Source organism: Alosa alosa, chromosome 5, assembly GCF_017589495.1.
Source record: "Alosa alosa isolate M-15738 ecotype Scorff River chromosome 5, AALO_Geno_1.1, whole genome shotgun sequence".
NCBI lineage: Eukaryota > Metazoa > Chordata > Actinopteri > Clupeiformes > Clupeidae > Alosa > Alosa alosa.
In genome coordinates, this window is record NC_063193.1 from 30,393,520 (window position 1) to 30,417,519 (window position 24,000).

The following is a 24,000-nucleotide window of genomic DNA, read 5'->3' on the forward strand; positions in this document are numbered from 1 at the left end:
GTGTGTGTGTGTGTGTGTGTGTGTGGCCACACAAGTACACTTACCGAGCCATGCATGAAGGCTCCTTTAGAGCACATTCTCTGGAGTTAATTCGTCCCACCCCAAAGCGGCCGCGCGCTCTGTGTGCATGAATAAAAGTAGACCTGCTCAGCCAGAAAGGTGGCTCTGCCATGTTGTTTGAAACGAGCGTGCTGCTTTACATATGCTGCCGTGTTGTTTAAAAAGAGAGCACTGCTTTACATATGCTGCCGTGTTTTTTAAAAAGAGAGCACTGCTTTACATATGCTGCCGTGTTGTTTAAAAAGAGAGCACTGCTTTACATATGCTGCCGTGTTGTTTAAAAAGAGAGCACTGCTTTACATATGCTGCCGTGTTGTTTAAAAAGAGAGCACTGCTTTATATGCGGATGCCAGAAGCACCACAGGCCCTGGTGGAGGAGGAGAGGAGGAGGAGGAGGAGGAAGAGGGCTGACTCCACCTGGCCTACATCCTGTGTGAGGAGAGGGGCTGGATCTGGGCCAGAAGCATGCCACATCTGGGCCACACGTGTCACTGCTTCTGTATGTCCTGGTTTTGTACTAAGGTTTCAGATGTGATGGTGCTCTATAGACATGGTGTTCTGTTCAATATTTCAATGTTTCAATATATAATTATTCAAGTTTAACTTCTGATCTGATTTGTGTGTGTGTGTGTGTGGGCATATGTGTGATAGAGACACAGTGGAAAGCTGTTTGGTTTCTACTGACTTCAGGTGTGTGTGTGTGCCTGTCTACAGGAGCTGTGCTAGATGGAAGTGTGTGTGTGTGTGTGTGTGTGTGTACAGGAGCCGTGCTAGATGTGTGTGTGTCTACAGGAGCTGTACTCGATGGAAGTGTTCTTCTGTGTCTTATCAGGAATTCAGCTTTGTGGTTTGAGGTGGATGCTGGCTCCTTGTCCATATAAGGCCAGAGGAAGCTGACCTCACAGCATCCGGTAGCGGCTCTCACGTTTTGGCCAGGTCCCTTGGGCGACCGGCTGCAGGAGGAATTGAAAACAGACCTGGTCTCGCCGCTCTGGCGTTGTTTCAGGTTCAGTTTTACAGGTGGTTTTTGGGCCACTGGGCTATTTGGTTGGAGCTGGAGGTGGTCATGGTCATGGATGCATCTGACTGTCTTCATTTTAGCTATAGGCTAACTGGAATAGCCCACTTCCATTGAAGCATGCTAAGCTAACATTGCTAGACTGGGTTATTGCACACAGTCACTACACACAGAAGAGAGGCGCAGATAAGCTACATTCCCAAAAAGATGGCGTGTTTCTTTAAGATCTTTATGGGCTCACAGGCTATATAAAAGCCCATACAAAATATAGACTTATACAAAGTAAAAATAAAACAGCATTTACAAATATTTGTTTAACCTGCTAAAGGAGTAGTTTTTGATATGAAGATCATTAGTATACTTTACTGTCACACCATCATATCCTATTGTGTATTGGGAATTGTGGGTAATTGTGCCTGTGAAGTCTAGTAAACTCCATGAAGGGTCTATTGGAGACCTTATTGACCTATTCCCTGCTAGCAGGTGTCCAGAACAGTGGATATTGCAGCTAATTGCCCTTTTGTTACTTGCATCTCTGTCACTCACACACACTCTCACACACACACACACACTCTCACACACACACACGCACTCACTCTCACACACACACTCACTCACTCACTCACACACACACACACACACACACACACACACACACACACACTCAGACTCACACACACCCACCCACCCACGCATGGGAATGAGTTGTGAAAGAGAGATGGAACTGGATGTGTGTGTGTGTGTGTGTGGTGTCCCATGGTGCATCACACCATGACCGTGAAAGCAGAAGGGAGCACTGAATGCTCGTTAGCCTGGGACCAGTTCTACTCAGCACTGAGGGCCCGCTTCCTGTAGCGCTACATCCATTAAGACTACAACCTTTTCCAACAGACATTTTCACCGCTTAGTCCATGCTGGGGATACATGGCCTGAGTGTTTAGCATTGTGGAAGAGTGGCAATTAAGCTATTAGGGTTTAAATTATTTACACAATATGTTATTTTTCTACAGATATGTGAAAGGATCATATATGTGTGTGTGTGTGTGTGTGTGTATTGCCCTCGTGATGGCTCACGAGTGTGCAGCCAAAGGTCTTCTTGCCCAGTTGTTGCTGTAGGCCAGCTGAATGAAGAGGAGAGTCAGCAGCATGGGTGTGAATGATTGTCTGACCTGGGCCTTGGCCCGAGTTTAACGAGTGCTCACACACACACACACACACCATACTGGAGCTGACTTACCCCTCTTTCTGATACACATACACATTTCTCTCTCACTCTCTCTCCCTCTCTCTCCCACACTCCCTCTCTCCCACACACTCCCTCTCTCTCTCTCTCCCTTTCTCCCACACTCACTCTCTCTCTCTCCCTCTCTCTCCCACACTCTCTCTCCTCCTCTCTCCCTCTCTCTCCCACTCTCTCTCTCTCCCACACTCCCTCTCTCTCTCCCTCTCTCTTTCTCTCTCCCACACTCTCACTCTCTCTCCTCTACCCATCTCTTTCCCTCTCTCTCCCAATTCAATTCAATTCAAGAATGCTTTATTGGCATGAAAAGCTCACTTATATTGCCAAAGCAGTTATACAATAAATCTTAACACATACATGTCAGTAGATTTTCATAAGAATAAAATAAATAGGTAAAAGTAAAATAAAATGCAGTGTATAATGCAGTGTGTGTGTGTGTGTGTCTGTGCATGTCTGTGTGTGTGTTTATTTGTCGATATATGTCACTCATTGTCCCTCAGATTGTGGCATGTTGATGCATACTGGGCAGCAAGATATGCTTTATCTCCTTCTCCTAATAGTATCTTTAATTTTGATATGTCATTAAGTTCATTAAAATTTGGAATTTCTGAGTTAAATTTGTTGAAGAAAAGGTTTCTTGTTTGATCGAAGGATGTACATTGTAGGAGGAAGTGCATCTCTGTCTCGACCTCACCTGTCATGCAGTAACCACATATTCTGTGTTCTTTTGGTTGCCATGATTTTCTGAGTCTTCCTTTTTCGATTTCCAATTTGTGGTCACTTAGCCTGTACTTGGTAAGGGTCAGTCTCTGTTTTCTATCTCTGACAGTATTAAGATATTCTGCTAATTTATATTCTTGGTTTAGGGCCAGATAGCATTGTAATCTACTTTTGATTTTTAGTTTCTTCTGTCCAATATCCCAAATAGGATTCTTTACATTGTTTCATAATTTGGTTTACTCTGATTGGTTTTTGGAAAACAGTGTTGTTGTGAGACTGATCAGAGTGGGTGTGTGGCAAGGCAGTTAGTCTTTGCAACAACTGAGATAGGGGACTTTTTTCTGGGTTCAGCTCTTGGGTTTGGAGGGCTTTAGAATGAAGGGTGTCTTGTGGGCTGGATTTAAGGTGATTTAGAAAATTGAGTGCTCTTTTGTTGATGTTAATGATTAGTGGGTATCTACCTAATTCTGCTCTACATGCATTTGTTGGTGTTTTTCTCTGTACTTGTAGAATGTATCTGCAGAACTCAGCATGTAGAGATTCTATTGTGTGTTTGTTCCAGTGAGTATAGCTATGATGACTGAGTGGACCCCATACTTCACTACCATACAGCGCAATGGGCTGGATGACACTATCAAATATTTTAAGCCAGATTTTAATTGGAATTTGGAGATTATAAAATTTTCTTTTAATTGCATTTAGGGCTCTTCAAGCTTTTTCCTTTAGTGCATTCACTGCCATGGTAAAACTCCCTGATGCTGTCATTGTTATACCTAGGTAGGTATAGCTCATGGTGTGGGGGATGATAGAATTGTTTATTTTAAATTGGTGTTTGTTTTCTTGGCATTTGGGGCGTTTTTGGAAAATCATTACATTTGTTTTGTCTAGGTTTATCTCTAGGGCCCAGGTCTTACAGTACTTTTCTACTATGTCTAACTGTAGTTGTAGACCTTTTTCAGTAGCAGACAGCAGAACCAAGTCATCAGCAAAAAATAGAGACTTCACCTCTCTATCTAGGAGGGTGAGGCCAGGACCGGGACATTGCTCTAACTGGATAGCAAGTTTGTTTATATATATATTAAATAATGTCAGACTTAAATTACAGCCCTGACGGACACCTTTCCCTTGGGTGAAGTATTGGATTTTTTTTTTTTTTTCAATTTTAACAGCACATCTGTTATTTAAATACATGGATTTAATTAGGTCATACACTTTACCCCCTATCCCACAATTTAGTAGTCTAAAATAGAGCCCTTTGTGCCAAATAGAATCAAATGCTTTTTTAAAATCAATGAAACAAGCAAATATCTTGCCATTTTTTGTTTGGTGAACATGTTTATTAATTAAGGTGTGGAGCGTATAAACATTATCAGTGGTACGGCATTTTGGAAGGAAGCCAATTTGATTTTTGCTTAGAATGGAATGTGTATCAAGAAAATCTGCTATTCTCTTGTTTAAGATACTGCAGAACAGCTTTCCCAGGCAACTGCTGACACATATGCCACGATAATTAGAGGGGTTTGATTTGTGGTTAGATCTTCAAAGTGTGCTTTCCAGATGTTGCCATTTTGGATGGGTAATGCTTGTCGTTCCTTTGTGTTGAAATTGTTCCACATATCCCAGAATTGATTTTCATTAATGGCTTTCTCAATATCTTCAAGTTGCTTTTGGCTGTAGTGTTGTTTTTTGTTCCGAATTGTATGTTTATATTTGTTTAGAATTTTGAATCTTGCATTCTTGATCAAACCATTTGTCAGATTTTTTTCTTTTTAAAGGCTTCCGTTTTTGCCTTATGAGGTCAGCTTTGATAGCTGCTTTATGAAATATCATGTTGATATCATTTACGGCCTTGTTTACACCTTCACTTCCAAGGTTATATTTGTTTTGATCATATGTTGATATGTCATTTATCAGATCAGGTGAGTTCAAGGCCATGATTAACTTGTCTCTACTGTCTGGGGCCCATCTGTAAGTGGGATATGAATCACATCGTTTACAGGGTTCACTTTTTGTTTTGCTCTTTTGACCTCCCACACTTTTGACCTCTCTCTCTCTCTCTCTCTCTCTCTCTCTCTCTCTCTCTCTCTCTCTCTCTCCCCCTCCCTCTCTCTCTCCTCTACTCCGCTCTTGGTCATTCTGAGCTCACTGTCCTGGAGGGAAGTGAAAAAGGGACGTACTTGCTGCTGTGTGTGTGTGTGTGTGTGTCTAAAATCAGTAGGCCTAACTCTCTGCTTAGGCAGCGGATGTGGTCATGAGATTATATAAATGTGTGTGTGTTATTCTTCATCAGTGGAGTTATTAAAAATGGATGTGGTGTGGGGTTTGAGGTTTGCAGGGTGTTGGTGGTGTGTGTGTGTGTGTGTGTGTGTAGTGTAGTCTAATGCAAGGTAGGGTCGGGTCTGATGTCGCTCAGCAGTACTGCCCCATTAGAGCTGCTCTCACTTTTTCACAAAGGCTGCGTGGCTGCTCGAGCTATGTGAGCGGTCAGACGACACTAATGCACTTCTCAAAACGCTCGCTCGTTCATTCAAATTTGCGGTGAAACTTTATATTTCTCAAATCTCAAAGCCTGCTAAAGTGGATGGGGAAGTAAGCAATGAGAACTTGAGTGAGTGGCTCTGTGTGACTCTTCTAGAATCTCTCTCTCTCTCTCACACACACACACACACACACACACACACACACACTGGAATATGAGTGGGTGTGGTGTCAGTGGATAGTAATGACTTGTTGTAGAGGGTCTCTCTCTCTCTCTCTGTCTCTCTGTCTCTCTGTCTCTGTCTCTCTGTCTCTGTCTCTCCCTTTCTCCCACACTCTCTCTCTCTCTCCCTCTCTCTCTCCCACACTCTCTCTCTTTCTCTCTCTCTCTCTCTCTCTCTCTCTCTCTCTCTCTGTTGTCCTCCTGGTGAGAGTGGCTCTGATGTGTGTAGTCCTGCATGTTCACTTGGGGCCTCTCTCCCTGTCCTAGGATCCAGGACTCCTCCCCCTCTTTATCATGGGCCTTAGAAAGAAGTGCGTGTGTGTGTGTGTGTGTGTGTGTGTGCGCAGGTGTAATGGTGTCATACCTGGAGTCAGGTAGCCTGTGTGAGGAACGTTCCAGAAAGGCTGATCAGATGTATAGTGTGGGATGAGTAGGCCTATGATGCAGCTTCTGTGAGAGCATGGAGGTAAGGAGCTGTGTATCTAGCAGTGGCATCCTGGAGAGTAGGAAAGCTGCCAGACGTGCTGTCCAGTAGTACCGAGACGTGGCAGGTAGGGCATGGTCCAGAAGTACGTGGCTTCCTCATGCGTGAGACGCCCTGTCTTATGCTTTCTTATAGTCCTCTCCTTTCCTCCTCTCCTCCTCTCCTCTCCTCTCGGTCTCCCTTTTCCCCGCATAGCGTCCTCCTCACAAAGAGCTCTTTGTAGCCAGGCTTTCTGCAAGAAATCAGGAATATTTTCTGTTTTTTCCACTCCATGTGTGTTTATGTTGGGTTCTCCCTGGTGTTTGTGAAGCAGGGTTCGGGTAATGTGATTAGCATATTTGTTCGCTCTACCCATTCATGAGCCTTCAAAGCAGAGGAGGGGACGAGGCGCCTTTGTTTTTAAAGGCCAGCGTGCCGAGTCCTCTGGGGTCCTGATGCTGATGCCTGCACCAGGGGAGAGGCGGCCTTATCTCTGCCTGACTGTAAATCTCCTCTGAATGCAGCAGAGAGCTGCGTCTCTTTCTCTTCATTTCCTTTTTCTTTCCCTCTCTCTCTCTCTCTCTCTCTCCCTCCCTCCAAGAGGGTTTTTATGAACTACCCATCCACCCCCAAACTCTTCCAGTAACCCCACCCTCCTTGCTTTAAAAACATCTCCATCTTTGTGTGTACGTTTCCGAGCGCGTCTCCGTAAGTGTGTGCAGCTTGTGTGTGTCAGCGGCGCTTGTCAGCAGCTCTCTGGGAGGGAAGTGGAGGCGGTGAACACAGAGCTCAATCGGGTTTGTCCCTCCCCATGATACCCCCCACAGGAGAGACGAGCTTTGGTTCTGGTGAAGGACAGTGTGTGTGTGTGTGTGTGTGCAGGTGGGTGTGTCATACCTGGAGTCAGGTAGCCCGTGTGAGGAACGTTCAGAAAGGCTGATCAGATGTATAGTGTGTGTGGGATAGGTAGGCCTATGATGCAGCTTCTGGGAGAGCATGAGGTAAGGAGCTGTGTATCTAGCAGTGGCATCCTGGAGAGTAGGGCTGCCAGCCCGTGCATCCAGTAGTACCCGAGGGATGATGCAGGTGGGGGCATGGTCAGAAGCAGTGGCTTCCTCCATGCTGTCTTATGCTTTCTTATATCCCTCCTTTCCCTCCTCTCCTCCTCTCCCTCTGTCTCCCTTCCTCCCTTTTCCCCCCCCCTCCCTCCTCTAAAGAGCTCTTTGTAGCCAGGCTTTCTGCAAGAAACTCAGGAATATTTTCTGTTTTCCCGACATGTGTGCTTGTGTTGGTTCTCCCTGGTGTTTGTGAAACAGGGTTCTGCAATGATTAGCATATTTGTCTTCCACCCATTCATGAGCCCTCCCAAAGCAGAGGGAGGGGACTGAGCCTTGTTTTAAAGGTCCGTGCGAGTCCTGGGGGATGCTGATGCCTGCACCAGGGAGAGCTGACCTTATCTCCCTGCCTGACTAAAAATCTCCTCTTGAATGCAGCAGAGAGTCTGCGTCTCTTTCTCTTCATTTCCTTTTTCTTTTCCCTCTCTCTCTCTCTCTCTCTCCCTCCCCTCCCAAGAAGAGGGTTTTATGGATACCATCCATCCACCCCAAACTCTTCCAGTAACCCCCACCCTCCTTGGGTTTTAAAACATCTCCATCCATCTTGTGCATGCGTTTGCCAGAGTGTGTGTAAGTGTGTGCAGCTTGTATTGGGAGGAAGGAGAGCAGAACACAGAGCTCAGCCAGTTTGTCCCTCCCCAGAGCTCCGTCAGTTTGTCCCCCCCCCCACGATAGAGAGAGAGACGAGCTTTGGTTCTGGTGAAGGACACGCGTGTGTGTGTGTGTGTGCGCGCATCATCCCCTACCAGTCTCTGTGTTATCTCACAGGCCGCTAGGGATGAGTTCCCTTTCATTTGAGCGATCACAGTGAAGAGGACACACAGCAACACACACACACACACACACACACACACACACACACACACACACACACACACACTCTGAGAATGAAGAGGAGGAGGAGGAGGAGGAGGAGGATGGTGATGATGATGAAGGCTTTGAGAGCGATGCCAGTTCTGCGCTAGAGATGCTTTCTCGTTCACAGTCAAAATGCAACAGAACTCAGTGAGCACAACACAGTGAGGATGAGGAGAATGATGATGATGAAGAAGTGTTGGAGGGGATAGAAGATGCACCATGCTTGAGAGATGTTTCTTGTTCGTTTGAGAAACACCAGAGTCCAAATGCAGCAGAACTCCGTTAGCTCAGCACAGTGAGGATGAGGAGAGTGATGATGAAGAGGTTGAGGAGGATGAAGACTTAGAGGTGCCAGTTCTGTAGAGGAGGACCCTTTTTTTTGACGATGTTTTGATGCTGTGTACTGATTGGTTGTTTTGACCTGCCACTCAAACTGCTTTTCCTTTTTTCATCCCCTCCCTCTTTCCTCTTTCTCTTTCTTTTTCTCCACTCCTGTTCTCTTCTCTCTTCCTCTCCTCTCCTGCTCTCCTCTCCTCTCCTCCTCTCCTCCTCTCCTCTCCTGCTCTCTTTCTCCTCTCCTCTTCTCTCCTCTCCTGCTCTCTTTCTCCTCTCCTCTTCTCTCCTCCTCTCCTCTCCTCTCCTCTCCTCTTCTCTCCTCTTCTCTCCTCTCCTCTCCCCTCTCCTCTCCTCTCCTCTCCTGTTCTCTTCTCTCCTCTCCTCCCCTCTCCTCTCCTCTTCTCTCCTCTCCTCTCCCCCTCTCCTCTCCTCTCCTCTCCTGTTCTCTTCTCTTCTCTCCTCTCCTCCCCCTCTTCCCTCCTCTCCTCTCCCCCTCTCCTCTCCTCTCCTCTCCTCTCCACAGTGCTTGCTGGTGTCAGGCTGAGCTGGCTGCATGATGGTGAAGCCGGACATCCTCACGCTTGCGCACCACCTGAAGCAGGAGCGTCTGTACGTGGCCTCCGAGAAGCACCTCATCCAACGGCTCAACAACGACGTGCTCAAGACTGCCGAGAGGCTCTACCGCGCCGCCTGGATCGCCAAGCAACAGAGGATCAACCTCGACCGACTCATCCTCACCAGGTACACACACACACACAACACGGTCTCTCTGAGTAGATCTCTGAGTTTTTTTGTTTAGGTGCAATACAACGATCTAGATAGGTCATATGTAAAATAGCATTAGTAGTTCCATTTCAGCACTGGTGATGCTGATGGTGGTAATGGTGGTGATGATTATTTTAGTGCTGATTCTTAGGACAGGGAAGCTGTAGTGATAATGGTGATGACCGATGAGCTAATTAAAGTGTAAGTTCAGTGTAAATTGACCCAATTAGTCTTATTGTTGTATTGAATTAGTCCTAAAGTGTCATTCTTTTTCCGATGGGCTGCATGTGGTGAGCTTATACAACAGGGCTATGGGTCAATTTACACTCGGTACCCGCGGAGCCTTAACAAGTATTGAATTTCACCTCAAAGTCTGGAATTTTTTCACGGAGGTCTTAAGTTTTCAAATGATCAGTAGATTTAGTCAATATCCCTCAATGAGCGTAAATCCCTGGGATTAAGAGTTTCTCTGTCGTCTTATGGATTTACGTCAATTTGATTTTAGAAATGTCATATTTGAGATCAATGCAGATCCGGTGAGGAAAAAAAACTACAACTACAAATATTAGGTCCGATGAATGAATGTGTGTGATGGTAAATGTTTAAAGACCTAATAGTGTTCTTGAGAACTTTCTGTGTCTCAATCAGAGATCGCTCAAGAAGATACGTCAGCCATGAGTTTCGCTTTGTTTATGTTGTAGCTACACACTTGTCTCATTGGCCTGGGGCGATTCCTTAAAAAAACACATCTGGAGGACGGTCTAAAAGTTGGATTATAGTGACACAATCGGAGACAGCTGATGAGGTTGCCCAATCCGCTTAACTTTTTTTTTGGATATGCTATTGTTAGCTCTATGTGCGAATTCGGAGGCAATGTTCTTTTCCATGCATCAATGTAGACAATTTCTTACTATCGCCAACTCTTGTCGGGAGGTCGCCTTTTCGGGTGTCACCTATGACTTGAACAGATAGCCTGCTATGCCACCCAGCCGTATTATTGTTACAGTTTTTAATCAATGCAACTAACATTATGTGTAAAGTGACTAATATGAACTGTAGCCTATGCCCCGCCTGTTATGACATGTACAAACAACGTTTTCACAATTTATGACGGAAGGTTTTGACTGGCCGATGTTATCAGTTCACGATATTATTATTTTATGTTGAGTAAAGGCAATAAAGTTGTGTTTATGACGCGACAGACAGCCTTGTAACCTATTTTGCTTTTAGGGCCTCACCTTTTTTAACGACAGTAGGTTGTGAGCTTATGTTGACAAAAAAAACCATGCAATTAAAATAGTCAACTTAAAACTTTGTTATTATTAATGTATAGCTCAAAACCATAACCAGTAGGCCTACAGAACCTTTGCATTATTAAGCGTCATGATTTTGTGCATCGCTATCTATGGCTGACCGCTTTTGCTTAAGTAGGCTACGATGTTCTTTTCATAAGCGAAAACTTCCATGTGTCCTCACCATCGCAACCTCTTGTCAACCTTATACAATCTGTTGCTGAAGACAAAAGCGCCCTCTCTCCAGATTGTCGATTTATCAGATCGCAGACCTCCTGCATGAGCTTTTACAACAGTATTGCTGCGCTCATTGAAAACTGAGTTGTCTGTAAACTCAAAATTACCATGTTTTTCATTAGATGCGGATGAGGCAACAAATGGAAATATAAAGACAATATCTAGACTGTTCTGATTGTTACTTTGATGAGGAAATGTGAAGTCTTGCAAACTTGATTTTATAGATTTTACTTGGTGTTGAATTGCATATTAACAAGAAAAAAAATCCCCCTTTAAACACTTTTGGCCTGGAAGTAATTAAATAAGAGTGTAAGTTAAAGCCTTGCTACAATAAGGCAGTAGAAAAGAACAGCAATGGCTAATCAGTACGGTCGGGATGGTATTGAATATTGTTTGTTCATCAGGAAAACTCCATCTCTAATCAAGAACACTCCAATTCGCCTTATTCACATGGCGTACAATTGGCAAAAAAATGAGGCTACAGGGCACACAAACCATATAGATTGTTATGTTCTTATGCATTCACCTGTAGTGGCAGTAATTGTTAGTAACTTAAGAATACCCTGTAGCCTTCGTTTTGGTGTTTATTTGCGCTTTACTTTGCTAGTTGCATCTTTTTGTACATTAAAAACCACAATAGGTTGCGAACAAGAAACGGAAGCATTCTGTAGGTAGATATGAACAACGATCACTTTAATCCCTTCGGAAATCAACTAGGTTCTATTCCGTAAATTCTGTCCCTGAAGGCGACATTGCTCACGCTATTACCGACAAATCTTGGCGCTGCTTACTGCACTGCTGTCATGTTCATGCTGGCTGTTCAAACACTTAGGTCCTGGTTAGCTGATATTGCCTCTGATATTATTCTGCGCATACAAAGACTTTCCGAAGTTATGTGAATGACAACACCTGCCTTTACCTACACACACTAATTACGTTTCTTAATTATGGACGTGCAAACACTCTGTTGTGTGAGAGGTTGCTGGCGTCCAAGGGTAGGCTAGTGTTTTATGGTCCATCCCAGAACCCAGCAACTATCATTGATAGGCTATGGGTCAATTTACACTGAACTTACACTTTAACCCCCCAGTGCTGAGGCGTCCCCAGCTGAGTGCTGCCAGCATGCGCGGGTGCTGGAGGACACACAGTTCGTGGACGGCTACAAGACGCTGGGCTTCCAGGAGAGCATCTACGGCGAGTTCCTATGGCGACTGCGGGAGAACCCGCGCCTCGTGGCCTCCTGCCTGGTGGCGGGCGAGCGGCTCAACCAGGAGCACACGCAGGGCGTCATACACACCGTCTTCACCTCGCTCTACGGCAACGGCATCATGCAGGAGGACGAGAGCTACCTGCTACAGGTGTGTGTGTGTGTGTGTGCGTGTGTGTGTGTGTGGTGTGAGTGTGTGTGATTACCGGTATTAGGTTAGTGTCTGTCTGGATAGGGGTGTGTGTGTGTGTGTGTGTGTGATTACCGGTATTAGGTTAGTGTCTGTCTGGATAGGGGTGTGTGTGTGAGTGAGATTATTAAGTTAGTGTCTGTCTGGATAGGTGTGTGTGTGTGTGTGTGTGTGTGTGTGTAACTTGAACGTGAACTTAAACATAAAATATATTTCTAATTAATTATTATTTTTGCCCCCCCACCACCACCACCAGTCTCACATTGTAGGCTACATTGAACTTAAAATACTTAATGTTTTGGCAGAAAATATACCTAATGGGTTATTATTATTGCCCCAGGTGCTGCGTTACCTGATCGAGTTTGAGCTGAAGGAGAGCGACAACCCTCGTCGCCTGCTGCGGCGCGGCACCTGTGCCTTCAGCATCCTGTTCCGCATGCTGCCGGCGGGAGGGCTGGCGCGGCTGGCTGTCTTCCTGGCAGCCCACGCTGCAGGCTATGGCGCTGCTGGTGGGCCGAGACCACCTGAGCGGACCCTGGCAAGCTGACCGAGCGCTACACGCCCGCGCAGCAGGCGCGCCTGTTCGGGGAGAAGGGCTCGGACGCGCACCGCCGACGCGTGCTCGCCGCCGTGGAGGCCAACGAGGCCAAGCTGGTGACGCTCGTCAACAGCTTCATCGGGTGTGTAGAGACGCCACGCACACACACACACATACACACGCTCGTCAACAGCTTCATCGGGTGTGTAGACGCCACACACACACACACACACACACACACACACACTACCATACACACGCTCGTCAACAGCTTCATCGGGTGTGTAGACGCCACGCACACACACACACACATACACACGCTCGTCAACAGCTTCATCGGGTGTGTAGACGCCACACACGCACACACATACACACACATACACATGCTCGTCAACAGCTTCATCGGGTGTGTAGACGCCACACACACACACACACACACACACACACACATGCTCGTCAACAGCTTCGCCGGGTGTGTAGGCGCCACACACACACACACACACACACACACACACACATACACACACATACACACACATACACATGCTCGTCAACAGCTTCGCCGGGTGTGTAGGCGCCACACACACACACATACCTGCGGCTCGTCAACAGCTTCGCCGGGTGTGTAGGCGCCACACACACTACCATACACACGCTCGTCAACAGCTTCATCGGGTGTGTAGACGCCACGCACACACACACACTACCACACACATACACACGCTCGTCAACAGCTTCATCGGGTGTGTAGACGCCACGCACACACACACACTACCACACACACACACACATACACACGCTCGTCAACAGCTTCATCGGGTGTGTAGAGACGCCACACACACACACACTCACATTCACACACACTACCATACACATGCTCGTCAACAGCTTCATCAGGTGTGTAGAGACACGTAACATACACACACACACACACACACCTGCCTGTCCTACATGATCTGAGTACCCACACACACACACACCTGGCTGTCCCACAAGATCTGAGTACACACACACACACACCCACACACCCACCCCTGCCTGTCCCACATGACCTGAGTATTGCGTGTTCCTCCCCAGGTGCCTGCGGCAGAACACGTACTGCTTCCCGCAGAGCCTGCGCTGGGTTCTGTCGCAGATGTTCCGCACGCTGGCGCGGGTGGAGGGTCTGCAGGTGGGCGAGGTGCGCGCCATGTGCACCGACCTGCTGCTCGCCTGCTTCATCTGCCCATGCGTCGTCAGCCTTGTGTGCCGGAGCAATGCGGCATCCATCATGACAACGCCCATCAGCAGTCGCCGCTTCAACCTCATGCAGATGCGTGTGTGTGTGTGTGTGTGTGCGTGTGTGTGTGTGTGTGTGTGTGCGTGTGTGTGTGTGTGTGTGTGTTTGGCATCATCAGCGACGCGCCCATCAACGAGGTCGCACGCTTCAACCTCATGCAGGTACGTGCGCGTGTGTGTGTGTTTGGCATCATCAGCAACGCGCCCATCAACGAGGTCGCACGCTTCAACCTCATGCAGGTACGTGTGTGTGTGTGTGTGTGGGGGTAGGGGTGTGTGTGTGTGTGTGTGTGTGTGTGTGTGTGTGTGTGTGTGTGTGTGTGTGTGGCATCATCAGCGACGCGCCCATCAACGAGGTCGCACGCTTCAACCTCATGCAGGTGCGTGTGTGTGTGTGTTTGGCATCATCAGCGGCGCCCATCAGCAGTCATGCCTTCAACCTCATGCAGGTACGTGTGTGTGTGTGTGCGTGTGTGTGTGTTGGCATCATCAGCGACGCGCCCATCAACGAGGTCGCACGCTTCAACCTCATGCAGGTACGTGCGCGCGTGTGTGTGTGTTTGGCATCATCAGCGACGCGCCCATCAGCAGTCGCCGCGCTTCAACCTCATGCAGATGCGTGTGTGTGTGTGTGTGTGTGTGTGTGTGTGGGGGTAGGGGTGTGTGTGTGTGTGTGTGTGTGTGTGTGTGTGTGTGTGTGTGTGGCATCATCAGCGGCAGCCCATCAGCAGTCGCCGCGCTTCAACCTCATGCAGATGCGATGCGTGTGTGTGTGTGTGTGTGTGTGTGTGTGTTTGGCATCATCAGCGGCCGCGCCCATCAGCAGTCATGCCTTCAACCTCATGCAGATGCGTCTGGCGTGTGTGTGTGTGTGTGTGTGTTTGGCATCATCAGCGGCAGCCCATCAGCAGTCGCCGCGCTTCAACCTCATGCAGATGCGTGTGTGTGTGTGTGTGTGTGGGTGGGGGTAGGGGTGTGTGTGTGTGTGTGTGTGTGTGTGTGTGTGTGTGTGTGTGGTGTGTGTGGCATCATCAGCGGCAGCGCCCATCAGCAGTCATGCCTTCAACCTCATGCAGATGCGTGTGTGTGTGTGTGTTTGGCATCATCAGCAACGCGCCCATCAACGAGGTCGCACGCTTCAACCTCATGCAGGGACGTGTGTGTGTGTGTGTGTGTGTGTGTGTGTGTTTGGCATCATCAGCGACGCGCCCATCAACGAGGTCGCACGCTTCAACCTCATGCAGGTACGTGTGTGTGTGTGTGTGTTTGGCATCATCAGCGGCAGCCCATCAGCAGTCGCCGCGCTTCAACCTCATGCAGGTACGTGTGTGTGTGTGTGTGTGTGTGTGTGTGTTTGGCATCATCAGCGATGCGCCCATCAACGAGGTCGCACGCTTTAACCTCATGCAGGTGCGTGTGTGTGTGTGTGTGTGGCATCATCAGCGACGCGCCCATCAACAAGGTTGCATGCATGCTTGCATGCAAGGTTGCAGCCTCGTGTGTGTGTGTGTGTGTGTGTGATGCACCCATCAACGAGGTTGCATGCTTCAGCCGTATGCAGGTGTGTTCGTGTGTCATTTGTGTGGTGTGTGTGTGTGCATTTTCAAAAAACTCCTGAAGACCCAGCTCTTTAGAGAACATCTACTCTCATAGCAACACTTACAACAAGTCTTACTGATCCTAGCACTCACCAGCCGTTTTAAACTGACAAGTAACTGTTAAAAACAGCACTCACCGACGCACTTATTCTTACTGTACTCTAATGTTTTTTAAACTGTCCTAAAATTGTGAGAATTGTTCTAAAACTTACTGTTTACCATGTTGTTAGTCGCTTTGGTTAAAAAAGCGTCAGCCAAATGTAATGTAATGTAATGCATGTTCCAGAGTGTGTGGGTGTGTCTGGGTAGTGTGAAAGTACGTGTGTGTGTGTGTGTGTGTGTGTGTGTGTGTGTGTGTAGTGTTTAACATGTGTAATGTGTGCTGTGGCAGGTGGGTCAGCTCCTCCAGCAGCTGGCCATGGTGGATGCAGACGATGGAGACCCCCGCAGGAAAAGCACCCTGTCCAAGTTCGACAAAGTAAGAGTCCTTGCATCACTTCAGATCGGATCTCTCCATCCAACAAACACCAACAAAGACAGGCGCTTGCCCCACACTGACCCAACTGTTGGTGTTTTGAACAGAATTGAATTCCATTTGTGGTGGCTGGTTTGCAACAGTTTTTAACAAATTAGCACAGCGTGGTATGATGCTAACCAGATTTAAGCACAATTTGGCACAATACAACCTGGAAAATCATTGTGATGTGGTCAGTGTTGATATTGTGGTGGGCCGCCACAAATAAGTCAATTAGGGGTGTAACGGTACACAGAAGTCACGGTTCGGTTCATACCTCGGTTCGGACATCACGGTTCGGTACGAGTTCGGTACAATGGAGGGAAAAGCAAAACAAAAATGCAGAAAGCATTTTTTTTTTATTGTGCATGTCTCAGGCTGTACCACCTAGTGTCATACAGTCTCTTCCCTGAGCTATCTGCAACAGCCTGAAGTGTGTAAGATGTAGGCTAAACAGTACAATAAGTACCCAGACTCGTGTAACTTGTAAACAAAATAAGACAATCAGCTATAAAACTGAAAATAGGCCTACAGCATCTCTTATTTCTGAAAGTGCAAATTAGATAGAATAGAATAATAATTTTTAAAAATCCACTTAAGCAAGACCTTCAACATCTGTGTTTAGTTGTGTATGGAAGGGTCTACAATTTGCCTCAATATTTTTCAGTGTGTGTACAGTAATAATCTAGCCTACTAACTGTGAAAATATCACACTATTTTGCCTTCTTTAAAAAACGAATTGTCTTTCTCTACTTCATAAACAGACTACAACTAGAAGTCAATGTGACTTTTGCCCTTCGACCATTTAACTCACTGCGTATATGGTTTGTTTATTAGCCTAGTTAGCGTTGACACTTTCTGTTACTGTCCATGCACTTAACACTACCAGCTCCTCATGTGAGAATTTACACAAGTTACCCCAACATAAAGGTAATTACCGTTTTATTTACATAGCTTTCTGTCATTCACGAAATCATTTAATTTAAGCCATAGGTTTTGGCCCCTATTTGTATGTGTATCCAAAGGCTTGTGAAGCTAGGGTTGCCACCTGTGTCTGACAAAAATCCTGGACATTTTGACCATCCAATCGACCTTTTTGTTTGTAAGCAACGGCGCCTTTCGCACATCTAACCCAAGATAAAACCGCCATTCTAAGCGTACAATTGTATAGTTAAAATTAGTAAGAATGAATTTTTTTTAGTTATTTGTTTGGATTAATTGCTTTATTTAATAGCAGACCTTTATTATTTTGTTATATTTTCAAGTTTTTAGTTGTGGACACCTGGGGGCAGTATTGAGAAAAAAGGGGGAATACACAATTAGGTTCTGCTGCTTCTTTGCTTATGCGGAATAAAAACAAATGTCATTCAGTGTCCAGGATTTTTATTTTTATTTTCCTGGACAGACCATGAAAATCCTGGACAATCAGGAAAATCCTGGACAGGTGGCAACCCTATGTGAAGCGCAGGGGAAGTTTTTTTTTTTTCTCGCTTCAGTGATTTGCAGCCTATCATCCGGTGTTGGCTTTGAATATGTGTAGCATGTTATATTTCCACTCCACATACCCAACAACTGCTGAACAACGCCGATAACACAGTTTTTCATCTTATCCACCACTCTCTCGCCGCCTGTAACTGTAACTGAAGTTCTCAAACTTGCGATCTTAAAGAGACCAGCGGATACTCTAACTCTTGTGGGTTGCCACCTTAGTGCTGCTATCTCTGACTGACTGACTCAACCGACTACCTGACAAAAAAAAAACATAGGCGCCAATCAGAGCTTCAGAGCTAGGCATGGGCTACAGATTAGCGCTAGGTGTCGCTAAAGAACTCCCCAGAATCTCGTGACGTAGGCTACTTAACAGTAATTGGCGCATGACATTAATTAATCCCAAGACACAAGTTTTATGTATTTTTATACGTGTATTCTCCGTGTAAATTCATACATGAACCGTTACACCCCTAAAGTCAATGTATAGAAAAACTGTGTTTGTTTGGAGTTTGTTGCCGTTTGTTGGTAACCTGGCAATAGCCAGATGAATTTCGCTCCGCCTAGCTCCACTCATCCATCTAGAACCGATCCATTGAAGTGTTGCTTCAGAAGGCTGGGCCTAATCAAAAAATGCTTGCATATGATTGAATAGGCCACTTGTCCGGCCATCTATTGACGCGGCTACTTCAACCACTCACATCAAAGCCAACCCGCGGACGCTAATAACAGACTCACAGTCGCTTCTACGCTATGTCACATCTATGAAACTCCCGCCCGCGCCCTGATTACAAACCATAAAGTTGGTTGGAGAAATCACTCTCAATGGAAGAGGTCCCAGATGGATGTGAGTGAAGCTAGGCGGAGCTAAGCGGAACGACATTCATCTGGCTAGGGTCAGGTTAGTTTGTTGGAGCAGTGTGCAAGCTCCTTTTGCTTTCACATTGATAACTCTCCAGTCGCCAAGACAAGAGCTCACATTGATGAATTTTATGAATATTTGTAGATCATGTTTAATTGTGCCTTCTAGGTCATGTCAATCAATGCGCTGTCTTTCTGAAGTAAAAATAATCTGCGTCAGTACTCTACTGTGTGCAGGCCTTGCGTCAGTACTCTACTGTGTGCAGGCCTTGCGTCATGTCCCGCTGTGAGATGAGCTGGGCTTGGCGTTAGCGATTCCTCTCAGTCTGAGTCAGACTGATACTGTTGTGGAACAATCCGTCCGTTTTCATATTGACTCTGGCTCTGCCATTGTTCCCTTTTCACTTCAGCTCTGGTGTCTTTTGCCATACTAATGTGTGTGTGTGTGTGTGTGTGTGTGTGTGTGTGTGTGTGTGTGTGTGTGTGTGTGTGTGTGTGTGTGTGTCCACAGAGCTGCGTGTCTTCCTTCCTGGATGTGGTGATTGGAGGGAGAGCGGTGGAGACTCCACCCATGTCATCCATGAACCTGCTGGAAGGCCTGACCAGGACCGTCGTCTACATCACGCACCACCAGCTGATGCACCTGGTAAGACGAGCACCGACCTTCGACCTTCGCACATTCATCTACTGCTTCATCCACACTTTAGCTGATTTCAATTCAATTTGATTTTATTTGTTCATACTCTGCCATAACAAATGAATATGGCTCCACCAACCTCACCATCATCAGCTGGCAACCCTCCGGTTACAAGTCTGAAGTGCTAACCAGTAGGCCACGGCTGCCCCAATATATATATATAGTGTATATATACAGTCGTATAGCACATGAATAAGTCTCAAGGAGTTGTAGAGCAAGCACCAGGTTGGCTGAGGTAAGACAAAAAGGTGCAAAAACCTTGAGCAGTCACGGCTCGCTACCTGCAAGAGGCTGCCAGCAAGAGCAAGCAGGCTCATGAGAAAGGCCATGTTGACACTGTTTGCGTTGCATGAGAATTTGATGAGCGTTACGGAAGGTTAGATATGCAACCTTTTCGACTGGATGCAAGTAAACATGCCTGTGTGGTTCCTGGCGGCTCCTGTAAAGGTCCCTGTGTAGGTGTGTCCACCGTTAGGCGCGGATTAGCTAGTGGCAAGCAGCAGGTTTCCTATTCTCTATGGTTCAGCAGCGAACGATATAACGCTTGAAATAACGCTAGCTGCTGAACTAGCTGAGCCGGATTTGGTTCAACTTTCAGGCCGCAACGCGTATGATCAATTGACAAAACCGCTTGTGTTGTTTAGAACGCGAGACAAAACGCGATATGGTCTGAGCTGCTATGCTTGCCACTGCCGCTTGCCGCTGGCTAATGTGATCCTTGCTGAAAGGTCCCTGTGCAGGTGTGTCTTCCGTACCTGAGCGTAGCCACCCGTGTCCCACCTGCCTCATCTAGCCCCATGGCTCAGCAGCGCCCCTCTCATAGCTCCCGTAGAGGGGCAGGCCTAACCCGTCAGACTGGATGTGGACATCCAACACGTGCAGTCTCCGTTTACAACTTGGTGACTCGCCATAAGCTAATCTGCAGTCAGTACAGATGGGTTGGAACACTGACAAACAGGAAACGTGTCGGAATTCTGTGGAATATTCCGATTCAGCACATTTATCAAGTGTGCTGAAATTCCGTGGAATGGTAACATACTGTTGTGAAAATCAGAGTTGGAAAGTAACGAAATACATTTGCTCACGTTACTGTATTGAGTAGTTTTTCTGTGTATTTTGTATTTTTTAAGTAGTTTATAAAATCGGTATTTTAAATTTTACTTGATTACTTTTTGAGAAGTATTGTACTTCGCTACATCAAAAATCCCATCCGTTACTTAAGTTAAAAAAAAAGTTAAGACTAACGAAACGAAAAGGGAGAGAAAAAAATCGCTACTCTAAACCACTAGCCTAGTGATAATGATCAGCATGTAGCCTACAACAGGACATGAATCAAGCTGACGCCATGCAGTCTTTCTGAAAGTGATGGAGATGGAGCTGGATCATGAGATGCATCAGATTAGCCCCTAACCTATGAAAGTGTATTTTCCGCTTATTCCAATGGGTTGTCTCAGTTCGTTTTAGCACCAATGATTGCGGAGATATTCAAGCAAACACCATGGGATTTCGTTTTGACGCTTTGTGCTCACCTTTCTTTGGAAAGAAGTTTATTAGCAGTTGTTTCCCCTCATTTTGATGTCTCTTTTTTTTTTCCTGTTTTGGCCTTTGTTTTTAGTAACCTGACTTGGCTTTCTTGGAGAAAGACATTGCACCAGCAGCACAACAATTAGCGGTCCACTACTAGCGATGCTAAATAAACAAAAGATAGACTACCTTATGAATCGTGCAGGCGGACTAAACCATTTAGCTCTTTAGCAAGGGAGAGTGAGAGTGACCTTAGACAGTTTTCACTATGTTTTGTATACAAAATCCAGTCAGTCAAACTTTACATTTCATCTGACATTCATTTTTACATTTAATTTGGAAGTTATATTCAGGTAAAATAAATATATGGTGGAAATAAGTATTGAACGCTTAATTTTTTTTCCAGTAATTAGCCTAAACTTCCAGTGAGTCTATTCGAAATTTTCACCACACATTATAATAACACACATATAAAAAATCCAAACATAAGAGTTTTGTGTATTAAAGTGGAATGAGACAGGAAACAAGTATTGAACGTGCCTACTGAAATTTCTTCAATACTTTGTGGAAAAGCCTTTGTTTGTAAAGACAGCTTCAAGACATTTCCTGTATGACAAAACGTATTAGTCGCAGTATCAGGTGTGATTTTGGTCTATTGTTCTAAACAGATTCCAGGGGTCCCTCTTGTGAATCCTGATCTTTAGTTCCAGATTACTTCCAGAACTGTTTAATTGAATTTAATTGAATTGGCTGCCTTCAAGTCTTTTCTGGAGCTTTCTCCGAGTGGTCCTTGGCTCTTGGAATTGACTATCCTTCTGACTCCCTGGTCAGAAATATTGCGAGGAGATCCTGTGCCCTGTGCCGGTTGAAGATGCAGTGATGTTTCTTCCACTTGGAGATAATGGCTCCCATGCTGCTTACTGGAAGATTCTGAAGTTTTGAAATGCATCTGTAACCAGTTTCATTGATATGTTTTGTAACAATAAGGTTGCAAAGGTCTTGGGAGAGCTTTTTGCTTTTATCCATCATGAAATGTTTCTTGTGTGAGACCTTGGTAATGAAAAACCTTTTTATAGCCCATCAATATGTAAGCTACTAACCAAGCGTAGCGTCTTAGCTTGTTCAATATTTTTTTCCCTGTGTTATTCCACTTCATTACACATGATTCTACTTATGGAGTTGTTTGGATTTTTTATGTGTGGATTACCTGAGTTATTACTAATGCCTGATGAAGATGTTTTGCCCCCTGTATTCCACTTTTAAAGGGCCCTCTCCTCCATTGGGGCCCTATACTTCCCACTTTCCCCCCAGTTCGACGCCCTTTAATCTGCTGAACCTTCTGCTCGTTTCCAAATATAAAAAAAACTCTCTGCAACTCAACATTGGCCTGCCTGTCTCAGCTGCCTGTGAGGGGCTTTTCAGTTGTGCTGGATTACTGTTTACTGCAAAGGATGAGTGCAACTAACTTTGAAAATCAACTACTGCTCAAACTTAAAGGAGAACTCCGGTGATTTTTCACATAGATCTCCATTTCTCAACATCCTTATCAGGCAAGTACCTCCACTTTCGGCCATATTGCAACACTTTTGGGCACTTATCGTGCATCTATTTCGGCAGCAATGCGTGTGCGTAAGGCTTCACGACACCAATCTTGTTCCAGCAGCGAGATCACAACAGATGATTGGCACGATGTCTTCACAGCACACCACATGATTGGCTCAATGTATTTTACAACACACCACATGATTGGCTCAATGTATTCACATGTCAACGTTTTGCCGCGGAAGGGTTGTGATATGTGTAGACAACTGCCATATTGGTGTTACAAACTAACCCCATGCATTACTATGGAGGATTTTTTGAGTGCTGTATCTCCTCATTAGAAAGTCTCTGGTAAAACTGGTTGTTCTGGTAACTTTTACTTAAAGTACATTTTAAATGAACTACTTTTACTTGAGTACATTTTCAGATCGGTATTTTAACTTGTACTTGAGTAATATTTCATCAAGGTATTGGTACTTTTACTTGAGTACAATATTTTCATACTTTTTCCACCTCTGGTGAAAATTCTCTTGGATGGCTGAATGTTTTCTTCTGAAATGCCATGTTCTTCTGCTAATGTTAGTCAGAGCTGTTTAGCTGGCTGCCAGCCCTGTAGGAAGCCCACTGATGATGATCACTGGCCACGTTTATATGGACAGTTTTTTTGTCAATCCGATGAAACTATTCCGATTGACAATATTGTGCTATTTGTTTACATTGGGTACTTTTCTATTCCGATCAGGTGCTCTCAAGCGCTTTAGAATCTTTGATCGGAATTGCCGTTGTTGCCTACTTTTCCTTGAGAAGATACAGCAGTCAATCTGAATGACCGTATAAATGCTGTTCGATCGGAACAGGAACGGATTACACCACCTCTTTCATTCTGATTAAAATTATTATCAGATCAGGAATTTTCATTCCGATTGAGGTTTATAGACCCTTTCAAGAGAGTTCCATTATCAGCATCATAGTTGGCCCCAAAAGGCTTCCGTTTTAACTAGGGCTGTCAAAATAACTGATTAATTTTGATTAATTAATTTGAGAAAAAAATAACTGATTAAAAAAATAGCGCAGATTAATTGATTCCGTATGACCTTTGACCCCGAGCCGTTAGTTAGTAACCATTACTGTAAAATGAAGGAGAGAGAAGAAAATGTGTTGCCTAGATCATTGATTGAAACATTTACTTTTAAAAAACGGCCTGATGGTGTTGAAAAAAATAAAGTGTTGATTAAAATAAAGTCCTCTGCAATGTCTGCAGCAAGGAATTTGCATATCACCGGAGTTTGTCAACTCTAAAGTCGCACATCAATGTTAAGAAATAGTGTTGACATTGAGAGGAGTGTTTATTTATTTTCATTGTGTCCCCTAGGTTACATCTGTGGCCTGAAATGGCTTGTATGTGAAAAAAACTTCTTCCCGAAGCACTTTTGAATTTATTTCCTCAGCATATTAGGTCATATCATAGATTATTATGGCCATTATTTGAACAGTGAAAATAATAATAAAAGCGTTTTTGAACTTTAATGTCACTAATGCTGATGATTCATTTGAATTTATATATGTGGCGCAGCAGGCTGCATCGCCCATACCATGTGTGGGTCCGAGTGTCCACCGGTAACCCGGGTTCGAATCCGACCTGCGGTCATTTCCCGATCCCACCCCGTCTCTCTCTCCCACTTGCTTCCTGTCTCGCTCTCCACTGTCCTGTCCAAATAAAGGCAAAAAAGCTCAAAAAATATATATATTTGTGATTAG

At 45.4% G+C, this 24,000-nt stretch overlaps 1 protein-coding gene across 1 annotated transcript in view; it reads left to right on the forward strand.

The window, feature by feature from the left end:
• Window positions 1-24,000, forward strand: part of gapvd1 (GTPase activating protein and VPS9 domains 1) — a 67,474-nt gene that overhangs the window by 5,560 nt on the left and 37,914 nt on the right. The window contains 8 exon segments of the mRNA XM_048243087.1: window positions 9,035-9,252; window positions 11,896-12,163; window positions 12,543-12,696; window positions 12,732-12,882; window positions 13,818-13,974; window positions 14,181-14,258; window positions 16,008-16,094; window positions 18,991-19,125. Coding sequence (XP_048099044.1) covers window positions 9,065-9,252; window positions 11,896-12,163; window positions 12,543-12,696; window positions 12,732-12,882; window positions 13,818-13,974; window positions 14,181-14,258; window positions 16,008-16,094; window positions 18,991-19,125 — 1,218 coding nt within the window. The 5' untranslated portion in view covers window positions 9,035-9,064.